The sequence below is a fragment of the Panthera leo genome, chromosome C1, assembly GCF_018350215.1.
Source record: "Panthera leo isolate Ple1 chromosome C1, P.leo_Ple1_pat1.1, whole genome shotgun sequence".
NCBI classification, from domain to species: Eukaryota; Metazoa; Chordata; class Mammalia; order Carnivora; family Felidae; genus Panthera; species Panthera leo.
In genome coordinates this window covers 195,344,042-195,356,573 of record NC_056686.1, presented here as the reverse complement: position 1 = coordinate 195,356,573, position 12,532 = coordinate 195,344,042, and the positions used below count along the sequence as shown (strand labels likewise).

Genomic DNA, 12,532 nt, shown 5'->3' with positions numbered 1-12,532 from the left:
TCTTAAATTCTCGGTGCCCCGCCCCTCCCCCCCATCTCACTCCATCCAAATGTCAAGAATTTTTCAAGGCTGCCAACTCCTCTGGAATATTTGGAGATCCCCAGAGAGGGAAATAAGGCTGCCAGCAGGGCAAAAAAGGTAGAAAATGTTTCATCTAAATTAAAAGGAGTAATAGGTCTTAAGAAAGACATTTCCTTACCCCATCCAGTGTTTTATGTAAAAAAAAATAAAAAAATAAAAAAATAAAAAGGTTTTTAGTCTAAGGTAAGACTTGGGATGTCTAAAAAATACATGCAAAATATTTTTAAGATGCTTCATGTACAAAATTATATATAAAGAGAACAAAACAAATCATTACTTAAAAAAATGGTTTGTGGGGCACCTGGGTGCCTCAGTTGTTTAAGCGTCTGACTTTGGCTCAGGTCATGATTCATGGCTTTGGGAGTTGAGCCCTGCATTAGGCTCTCTGCTGTCAGCACAAGTCCATTTTGGATCCTCTGCCCCTCTCACTGCCCCCCTCTGCCTGTCTCTCTCTCTCTCTCTCTCTCTCTCTCTCTCCCTCTCTTTCTCTGCCCCATTTGTGCTCTGTCTCTCTCAAAATAAACTTTAAAGAAAAAATTGGTCTGTGACTCCTCTGAAAATGGGACTACTTTATTTATTTATTTTTAACATTTATTTATTTTTGAGAGACAGAGAGCACAAACGGAGGAGGGGCAGAGAGCCAGGGAGACAGAATCAGAAGCAGGCTCCAGGCTCTGAGCTGTCAGCACAGAGCCCCACGCGGGGCTGGAACTTAGGAACTATGAGATCATGACCTGAGCCCTAGTCAGACGCTTTACCAACTGACCCACCCAGGCACCCCAGAATGGAACTGTTTCAGTCTGTATTATGTAATTGTGCCCAATAAACCTGACACAAATGTACAGTGTGGTGCTTTGATAGATAAAGATACATGCAGTTTACTAATAGACTGTAATCTCTGTTAGCAACACAGGCTATCTGCAGTTACAGAGTCTAGAATGAATGGGGGTTTCGAGGTGAAGAAAAATCTTAACATATGGGAACATAGAATGGTGCCTACCCTCCCCCTCCTTTCCTTTATAGTTGTTTTTATATGCCATTATCTGCTCTATTATAAAACTAATAAATTCCTTAGCATGTTAAACAATTTTGATAGGAAACATAACTGAAGTTGTAAAAAATCCTCAATTTTTTTAATCCTTTGGCATATTTCTGCTGATTACCATGTCTATGTAATGAATAAGTAATAGGTTAGAGTACTTAGTGGATAACATATTTGGTAATGAAATGTTTACAATATTTTGCTTGTGGCAGTAAACATATTTCTATATTCTATCTATAGATAATCATAAAAGTGCTGTGCTAATATAGACATTGGTGATATTGTATAATAGGTAAAAACTATGAAAAAAAATGTAAGTGCCAAAAATTCACCTAAGCTCTAAAAAGGACCTATTAAAATAAAATTATTTCTAGTATAATTCCCTTTCAACACTTTATTTGTAGAAATCCATAGGTATTTTTCTATTTTACCTCAATAAAGCTGAAAGATTATTATATATATCCTCAGAATGGTGTCCTTAAGCATGAGAATGTCTGTCCCCAAAATCAAACCAAATATGCATACTTTCTCAAAAGTTATAACAAGCAAACAATAACCCATAGATAGATATAAACATTGCCAATACAGAGAAGGAAGAAATTATCATGAAACTATTAGAAATTTTTCTCAGAGACTAATCCTAGAGATAAAAGAATCCAGGTGATATTTACATATTGCTTTAATGGTGATATCTCTATGAAATACTTTGTAACACCATTTTAGTGAATAATCTGTAACATTCATATATTTTTTTAATATTGGGAAAAAAGATCTTATCACATGAAGACAAGTCAATTTGCTTAGGAAGAGGGAGAGTATGTTGTGATTCATTTGCTTTAGTACTTACTTTTCTGGTAATATTTAACATATAAAAGAGGAATCTAGAATCCTAATCAAAGGATAGAGGCATACTGTAATACCCTAGGTCTCATCAAGTAAAAACTGTAACTGTCAACTGATGTCTGCCTCAGAGTCTGACCCAGATCACTTTTATTTGTTCAGAAAGAAAAGATGTGTCATATTTATAGAGCAGGTGGAATTCTGGGTCACCATAAGCACAGTTTGCAGGAGAAGAAACAAAACAAAACAAACCAAAGAACATTAATGTGGCTCTCCTTGCCCTAGGCAGTAACACTTAAAATGTCTTCTGGGGAATTTCAGTGTTTCCTAGTGTTTCAAGGTCTCTTGTTTCAAATCTGAACCTCTTTGGGGAAGACTGCACAGAGAGTATCACTGTAGTAGGCACAGACACTAGAATGGTACATACTGCTGGTCTTTGCTTTTCTTAAAGGAAATCCAGGTTGTGTTTTGTTTTTTTTAAGCCAAACAAATCCTCTTAACTATTTTCTCAATGAGAAAATAAAATGAATCTAAGTAAAGAATAATATCACTTATAAATTTCAGTAAGGACATAAAGTATTTAATAAACAGAAACCACAATGAACATAGCAATGCAGATAAAATGATAGTCCAGTAAAAATTACAATAGTAAGATATAGCTAAAGATAAAATCAGAGAATCTATTGGAACCCCTAAGTGAATTTATATGCCTTTTCTATTCTCTACTTTCAAAGAGATATTGAAGAAAAAATCTGATGACTTGTATATCTGCCTTAAAAAACAATTCTAATGAATCAACGTTGGAAAATGAGACAACATAATATAGCTGAAAAGTTAATGGACTTCAGAGTCCAATATGTAGAATGTTAGCATTACTATTATGTTTGACCTTATCTAGGTGTCTTAACTTTTCTCAGAGTCTGTTTCTTCATATCTTATATGAAGCTTATAAGATCTACATTGTATAGTTATTAAGAAAATATACAATGTATGTAAAAATACATTTTTAATTAAAAATATACAACTATTATTAGAATAAAAATGTTTATAGTCAATTTATTTATTTATTTTTTGAAGTTAAGGACCAAATAAATCTCTGATTTACCTCCATAAACAGGAATGTTTTCTTTATCAGGATAAAATGTCTTTAATATTTCCATTTCTATTAGATTATTTCCCATTGAAACTGAAGTGAATTTTTAGTGACATTCTTTGCACTATAAAACTCATGAATACCTGATGGCAGTCAAATTCCATGTCCCCCTTATTTGAGCAGAACTTTTACTATGTTTAAACTGTTTACCTAATTAATAAAATATTAAAAATGTTATTTTCAAAGTTGTATTCCTTATCTTAGTTAGCAACTGATTCTAAGAATTTTCTGTCAATAAAGAGTCAACTTTTTTTTTTAGTTAAGGAGTCAACATATTTTTGATCAACTATATTTTTCTTATAGCAAGAGCAAATTAGGAAACATGGAGCACATTGCTGAGGATACGTGGTAGACTGACACTTTTGTCTGATGACCACTAGAAGATATTCAGAAGGAAGACAGGGAACAGTTGATCATAGCCAATATTATGTAATTGTATTTTTAAAGAAAATAGCTAAAGCTACCTAATTATATGTTTTAAAGAAAATGTAAGGTTATAGAGAATCATAATATCTGACCCTAATTTATGCAGCATCCATTTAAGTTACATATGTGATTACTACAGGCAAAAATTAATTTACCTTCCTAAGAAGTAAATCTGTTAATATTAATACTCTCTAGTGTGAATGTGTGTAAGTATACACACACACAATGCATACACTCAGACACATTTATATGCGTGTTATATATAAAGACTTGTTAGCTGTTATATGTGAAGACTTGTTAACTTGAGGTACCCTAATTTCTCTAAATTGGGCTACAGTTAAGATAAATATTGGGTTTATCACTCACACAAGGTTGCTTTTGAGAATCAGTGGGATACTATTGATATTTACACTGGTACAAAATATGGATTGTCCCGACCAGAGTGAGGCATATGATTCACTAATGCTTAAGGGTACGTTATTTAAATTTTATTTAATTTTTAAATTTCATTTATTTGGCAGGATCTAGAGGCAAAATCATCAGATCTCAGAAATGTAAGAAAGACTATAGAGTTCCCTGCTGTGTCTATTTTTTATTACCATAGGTGAAGAATATATTTATGGGTACTTAAGCTGAGTTATTTGATAGAAGAACTACACTCACAACTAGTTAGAGGCAGACACATAATTAAAACTCAGATTGGTCTGACTGTGAAGCCTCTTTCCAGCACAATATGCCACTCTAAGGAAGAATCATGCAGATTTGAAAGGTAAACAAAACATTATAATGTTAGAGACACTATTTTACCATGTTACTTAACATTTATTATACAAAAATGCCTTGTTAAAATTATCTGACTAGCCTGTTGTTTTTTGTTTATTTTTATTTCCTATGTAAATTTAAAAAAAAATTCTATTTCAGGGCGCCTGGGTGGCTTGGTCGGTTAAGCGACCGAGTTCGGCTCAGGTCATGATCTCACGGTCCGTGAGTTCGAGCCCCGCGTCGGGCTCTGTGCTGACAGCTCAGAGCCTGGAGCCTGTTTCAGATTCTGTGTCTCCCTCTCTCTCTGCCACTCCCCTGTTCATGCTCTGTCTCTCTCTGTCTCAAAAATAAATAAACGTTAAAAAAATTTAAAAAAAATTCTATTTAGCCTTTAGTGCCCATCAATAGTGAATTCACTCTAAGTCTGATCCAATGAATCCTGAGACCCATCTCCAAATTACTTAATTTAATTTAGAAGTTTCTAAAAGTGAACTCGCTGATTTAAAGTCATAATGTTGGTTGCAAATTGTACCATCAGTGTTTGATAGAACTTTGGGTTGTTTCCCTTATCTGTATTGAAAATTATTCTGGATTCAAGAAAAAGAAAAAAGAAACCTATATCATAAAATTGAAATCCTTTTATTTGGTGAAATACCTATGAAAGAATCTTACAGATTTAGCATTCTTTGCAATGACTACATTAGGCAAAATACCAGTTTAATTAAGTTTACAATTTTATTTTTAATTTTTTTTTAACGTTTATTTATTTTTGGGACAGAGAGAGACAGAGCATGAACAGGGGAGGGGCAGAGAGAGAGGGAGACACAGAATCGGAAGCAGGCTCCAGGCTCTGAGCCATCAGCCCAGAGCCTGATGCAGGGCTCGAACTCACGGACCGCGAGATCATGACCTGAGCTGAAGTCGGATGCTTAACCGACTGAGCCACCCAGGTGCCCCTACAATTTTAAAGAAAAATATTGCTGTATATTTTTAGGAGGATGGCCTGCCCTTGACATTAAATGAAAAATGGTATAATAGTTTGAGAGCCATTGAGTTTTAATCATAAATTATATTGACTTTAATACATTTTTTTCTGACTAGATCTGGAGAGAAACAGATCAATGAAGGAAAAATGTTTGGATGTTTATAAAATCAAATTTCATATATTCTCTCACATTTTATATACTCCAGTGAGGATTAGCGTGGTTCAAATATAGCAATAAATTATAAGAATGTATCTTATTATATGAGTAATATAGTTTTGGGAGGCACTACTCTTTTATAGATAACTATTTAAGACAGGTAATTGCATTCAAGGCAATAGAATATAATACACTATGTTGTCTCTGAAATTCAAAATGAAATTATGAAAGTCAAATTATGTGCTTTTAAATAAATAAGCCAAGTTCATTTGTGACTAAAAATCTTTATTATATTAGTCTCTATTAGTAGTGGGGGAATATCTGTTTCATTGTAGTATTTCCGAATCACAGAATAAGGTAAATTATCATTTTATTACATCCTTTTATTTATTTTTTAATTAATTTAACATTTATTTTTGAAAAACAGAGAAGAAAATGAGCAGGAGAGGGGCAGAGAGAGAGGAAGACACAGCAGAATCCAAAGCAGGCTCCAGGTTCTGAGCTGGCAGCGCAGAGCCCAATGTGGGACTTGCACCCACGGACTGTGAGACCATGACCTGAGTCGAAGTCAGATGCTTAACTGACTGAACCATCCAGGCACCCCTGATTACATTCTCTTAATCTAAGCTTGGAGCTGGCACTTGAAGTGTCCTATGTTTTCTACTTTAAGGGTCCCATACATTTTTAATGTACAGGCAAATGACAACAAACAATACTCATGTTATAGATAACAGAAGACAGAACATTTTAGGTCCCTTGGTGTTTGACCCTTATGATCTTGTTAATAGTGTAATATCTCAGCCTTTTAAGAGGTTGCTGTGACTCACATGTGAAAGGAAATGCTGTCTTTCAGAAATATAGCTGAGTTGGCAATAGCCAGCATTATACCTAGGAGGGATATACAGCAATTTAAGAAAAGCCACTTAAATGGCTATTTCCTCTTTATCCAAAGGGTTCTCATAAAGAGTTGAAGGATTAACTCTTAGGGAAAAATGGGCATGTATCCTATACCTACAAATATCTGGGTTCATCAAAATTTCATGGAGTAGGAAATGTGTAAATAATATTAACTTTTCAGATTAGCTTGGTCTGGCAAAACATAATGTTAATTGTACAAAACATAGTGAATGGGAAATGTCTCAGACACATTAAATGGTAATGGTTAGAAATATGTGTAGAAGTACTTCCATTGTAAAGGTGGACAGGGGATAGCAAAATTAAGTCTTAATTGAAAAAAATACAAAGTAAACAGTAAAGGAAAAAATACGGTCATTGTTATAAAAAACTTTTACACAATGATTTATTTTTCTGTGTTTTAGTTACATTTAACAAACTTGTATACCCAAAGAAAAATACATTGTATCAAATTTAAAAATGCCCATTAGTAAAAATGCAAAAATAAAAGCACTATAATCATACCATCCAAAGACAAGAACTGTTTAGTGTCTTATTGTATATTCTTCTAGAAATTTTTACACACACACACACACACACACACACTTCTCTAATTGAGATTCTACTGTTTGTAGAACCCACTCTTTTAAATCTATGGCCTATATCTTTACATGGCAGTACATTTTTATCTCATCTGCTACCTAATCAGCCCATAATAAAACTTCTCAAGTTATCTGCAACCTGTCCATACAAATGGTGGTCAAAACTAAGGTTCACTGCAAGATTGCATTTCACATCTTGTTGTTATGACCAGTAAGTTTTTTTAATCAAAACAGTACCTTTTTTTCCCATTCACTTATTAAAGAAACATGCACGTTGTCTTAAAGAATATTCCCCCTTCTCAGTTTGACCAGTTGCATACTTGTGGTTTATGATTTATTTTTCAAGAGCAACTTATAAAATATGAAGGATTTGGCCACCTAAAATATCCAACAAAACATTTATGTAAGATTTTAAGGTATAGAAACTAGTTCTTCAAGCTTGTACATCTACCATTCCTGCAGAGTTGTAAGAAAGAAAAAAGATAAAGAAAGGCAAATCAACCAAGGAACTTCTTTGGGGGAAATATTGAATGTAAATGCTAATGAGAAAAACGTAGAAATTATTGTCTATTGTGTTTTTGGGTGTTTTATGTTTATTGCCATGACCAAGGTAAGTAGTAATGACTCAATAATTGATATCCACCCAAATTAGATGAAAACAATGGAGGCAGAGGTCTCATTTTATTCTATTAAGTGGTTCGTCTTGGGGCACATGAGTGGTTTAGTGGATTAAGCGTCAGACTTTTGGTTTCAGCTGGTGAGATTGAGCTCCACAGGCTCTGTGCTGACAGCATGGAGCTTACTTGGGGTTCTCTATCTCACTGTCTCTCTTCCCCTTTCCTGTTTGCACACATTCTCTCTCTCTCAAAATAAATAAATAAACGTAAAAAAGAAGTGATTCTTCTTAAAATGGAAAACAAAAACAAAATAGAACATTTTTTGTTACAGTGATATTGACATCCATTTTCATAAATCCATGCCACTTATTTTTTGCAGAATAGATAAACAGAAGAAGTTTAGAGTTTAGTTCAAATCTACAACTAACAAAATGTTGGGCACTATTCTCAGTCATACATAAATCCTTTGCAATAAAAATATTCGGCTGAAGAAACAAAAATACAACTCTTTGTGTAGTAATGGCTTTTTCAGGGATATGTGAAACACTTGAGCCAGAAATTATGCCTTGGACTGAAATCTTAAAATGTTTTCTTGAGATACATATTTAACTGCCAGGCTCAAAAATATGATCTTACACATGCCAAAACACATCACAATGATGAGTTTGTGTCCATACTACAGTTTAATTTTCTCAGCATAGATTTTTATATCTTTATAAAATTCCATTTAGGAAAATCTAGTTGAATTATAGCAACATTCCAGTATGCTATAGTACTTTCGGCTGTCAGGAAACAACCTTTAGGATGAAATACTTCTTAAGGTTTTTCTGTAGTTTTATACAGCAATATAACAGTCATAATCTTTAGAAGACATGGCTTCATTTATAGAAGTTACACAGATTTTTTTCAAGAGCTCCTTAAAATTTTAAAATTTTATTTAGGATCATCTGCTATCATTATTTTTGATGTGTCTTTGAACAGAAGTTTATTTTGCAAGAGCAAGTAATTTTTTTTTTCTAAAAGAATGTAGCTGTATAGAGTAAATTCCTGTAAAAATGGAAACATAAGGCATAAAAAAATTTACTATTGAAAGCATGGACATTCAGGGAGTTCTTTTTTACTTTTCTTATCTATCATGTCTTATTGGTCAAATATGTATTAGGTAACACCTATGTGTTTTACTCTGGGCTATTTACTGTGATGAATGAAATTAATATATCTCAGGGCTATGACCACAGAAAGCTCATAGATACTACTCTAGAACAAGCAGTTAAGATCATAAATATTACTTTTCAAGCAAGGAAAAAAATTAAGTTAGAAAACAATGAGTGATCAGTTTCAAAATTATATCTTAGCTAACAATGTATTAAAGAGACACTTTAAGAAGAAAAATCTCTAGGAAATCTCTTCTAACCCCTTCTAATCTCATCTTACTAGTTATATCTTTTAATGTAATACTTAATGTGTAGATCTCTTTTGTAGGTATATGATGCTTAGGCACGCTTTTGATAATAATATTTACTTCTGTCCTACTACAACTCTGAAAACGAATCTGACTCAATTCTTCATTTTTTCCTGCTCTATATCTTATCAAAGTTCCAAGAGTTTGAAACAGCACTTTTGTTAATACATCTCTCTTATCAGTACCATCATGCTCCAGAGGTGTGGGGTTCATATATTTCCAGACCATTCATTTTTGCGTTAGAGCAGTAGTTCTCAAAAGGCGGTGATTTGGGCAGACATTTGACAATATCTAGTGAAATTGTCGACTGAAGGATGGGGGTGCTACTGGCATCTAGTGGATGGGGGACAAGGATGTTGATAAACACCCTAACATGCATGAGACAGTCCCCCATAACAAACAAGTGTCCAGCCTAAAATGTCAATAGTGCCACTGTTGAGAAAGTCTACTTTAGAAAAAATTTTGGAAATAATATTATATACCACAACATTATTAAAATATATTTCCATTTATTTATAGATACAAGTAAAATTAAAACAATTTAAAATGCTTAAATATCAATATTTTGGCATATGTTCTTCATTCTGTTACTAAGTGTAATATATATATGTATATGTATACACACACACACACACACACACACATATATATTCATTTTTTTTTTTTTTTGGTCAAATGGCATGCTGTGGCTGCTCGTCTCCAAAGATTAGTTGTTTGTGCATGGTTTATTTAAAAAACAAAGCAAAACAAAAAGCGTAAAGTTGTTGTCATGAGAAAAATTTTGTGACAGCTTTAATGCAATTTTTTGTTTGTTTTTCTTCTAACTGACTAGATCTGTGGTATGTGGATAATGTATCCTACATCCACTCTTTTTCTTCCTCTGTCTTGTCTCTCCTCTTACTTGTTTTTTTCCTGTTTCCTTCGGTTGGCAGAACTCCTCTAATTGCAGCTGGAGTCATCGGCGGGCTCTTCATCCTGGTCATCGTGGGTCTAACATTTGCAGTTTATGTAAGAAGGAAGAGTATCAAAAAGAAAAGAGCCCTGAGAAGATTTCTGGAAACAGAGGTGAGGTGTTTATTTCTTCTCTGCATGTGTTTGGGGCTTTTCATTAGGTTTAGAAGGTTTAGATGATACTCAGCTTTTTAATCCAAGTGAAATGCTGTTCAATTTCCTGCCAAGGGCTTATAGTTCATAGTATGTTATATACAAAGTTGATGAAAAATCAGAGTATATAGTAAAAGTAGTCACGGCAGTTTCATGGCTTAAAGAGGACAAATACCAAGGGCGAGGCTATTATCTTCTCGAACGACAGATCTTATTGAAAAGACATATCTGTTTCTTTTGGGAGAGGAATCCCAAAGGCAAGCTCTAGGATATTACAGTAGCAGAACAGAAAACATCTGGGTGGATGAAGTCTCAACAGCAGAACTAGAAAAATGTTAGAATTTTTCTGTTTGAAAATAAAACCAGATAGGCCAGCAATTTATGCTTTAATTACCGTCATTAAATTGGTAGCCACTGATCCCACTATACTAGTGGTAAAAAGCTGAGCTTACAGGATGAAGCTTAGTATTGTAATCACACAGACCTTACCACACAATTTATGTGAGTCATTTAATATTATGCGTGTTAGTTGTTGTGAATATATAAATTACCCACAAATTATTAATTTCTTTTATATTGCCACACTGAGTTCTCTAGTGTACAACATGATAGTTTTCACTGTACAGGTTACAGGGGAAAAACAATTACAGAAAACTATGCATTTCCACATCCTTCTCAACTCGCATCTTACCTCTTTCTTCTGATATACACATCCCTGGCTGTCTGAACAGCTCACAGCAATTCTGTTCTGAGACTTAGCCTTCCCTGGTTTGTTTTCTTGCTCATTGTCAGTGTGACAGTCTGACTTTTCCTCTTAATACTGACAGGAATGAGAACATTCATTTATAAATTCTGCAAACTGATAGCAAATAAAATTTAGCTCTCTTTCTTTAGAAGTTGAAAGTAGATAGAAGAATCGTGTGAAATGTTCAAGAACCTACAGTTACACGGAGGAAAGAATTTCTAAGAATTGGAGGTGTCTAAAATTCAAATGGATTGTCTCATCAATAGAGATGGCTAAGCATAAGATAGGTAGTCAATTATATACATGAGAAAAAATAGTAATAACTCTTACTTGAGCTGGATATTTACAAATAGATCAACTTCATCATTTTCAACCCTGCACATGAATACAAGTTTGGACACAACACCTGTGCTGTGCTTATTTTCAGTTTAGCTAGGATGCTGTAGGCAGGTAGAATTCTCCCTCATGGCCAGCTTGGGGCAGTTGTAAAGAGAATTCTAAAGAGTGAAGTAAATTAGAGTTGGAAAGGAACTGAAGGCTTGGAACAGCAGTGGCTATTTAAGTGACTGAATAAATAGAAAAAGAGTTCTGTCCCTTAACCACAGGCAGAAAAATCTCATTGCTACAAAAATAATTATTTTGTGTGTTTTCTTTTTTTTAATATGGTGCTAAGAATGTCCTCTAAATTGGCATTTAATTACTAAATAAGCAAATGCTGATTAGTTTTATAAGCAGATTCTAATTTTTATAAAAAATTATTGCTTAGTACTAAATTAGATAATTGTAGAAGTCCCATCTTTCTCTCAGGAGAAGTAAATAACTATGATTTTCTGCCATCTAAATAGAAGAGGAGTTCTTAAGAGGATCAACTCAAATCCTTAACTACTGAAGCTTGAAATCTGTCTCAGATGTGAAAAACTTGTTAAAGCATGATATATTGTTGGAATGTACTTAGAGTAAATATGCTTTTCCAAAATCGTTTTGCTCCAGATTGTCTTGTCTTCTGTTACATGAGTAAAAGTAGAAAATATGTTTGTTTTTATTTAACATACACTTACTGAGATGCACTGTAAGCTTGATACTTTGATAGATACTGTGATTAAAAAGTGTTAATGGGACATGATCCTATCCCGTGAAGAGTGACAGCTTCAGAGCTTACAATGTGGCAGGCAATATTCCAAAGCTTTCCAGCTATGTTATACCCCATTTCATCTTTTGACACTCTTCGAAGGTAATTATTGCCATATCTATGTTAACGAGTATGAAATGAGGGACAAGGAGAGATAAATTGCTTTCTAAGCCTGTGAGTGGCAGTACTAAGATACAAACCTACAAATTTAAACTTGACCCTCTTTTTGCCATCTTGGCATGCAAATGAAACAATGCCTCTTTTAAAGACATCATTCGCAAATGCCTGGAAAAATATGTTTGTAAAAATTTTAAGTGACATCTAAGAAAATTGCAGAAGACTAAACATTTCAGGTAGAATAGTGAAGTTCTCAAAACATGAAATTATGGCAATATTATGTGCCAAAGCATCTGTTTTAAATACATATAGCCCATAGTGCTAAAATTTAGTCCCCAATCTTGCATATGATTTTTATATAAGTTTTTATATGATTTAAAAAGATAATTTATTAAAGTTCCTGATTATATACATAT

At 33.6% G+C, this 12,532-nt stretch overlaps 1 protein-coding gene across 1 annotated transcript in view; it reads left to right on the top strand.

Moving 5' to 3' along the window:
* ERBB4 (erb-b2 receptor tyrosine kinase 4) overlaps window positions 1-12,532 on the top strand; it is a 712,433-nt gene that overhangs the window by 487,961 nt on the left and 211,940 nt on the right. The window contains exon 17 of the mRNA XM_042948704.1: window positions 9,954-10,086. Within this exon, the coding sequence (XP_042804638.1) occupies window positions 9,954-10,086 (133 nt within the window). The remainder of the gene's footprint in view (window positions 1-9,953; window positions 10,087-12,532) is intronic.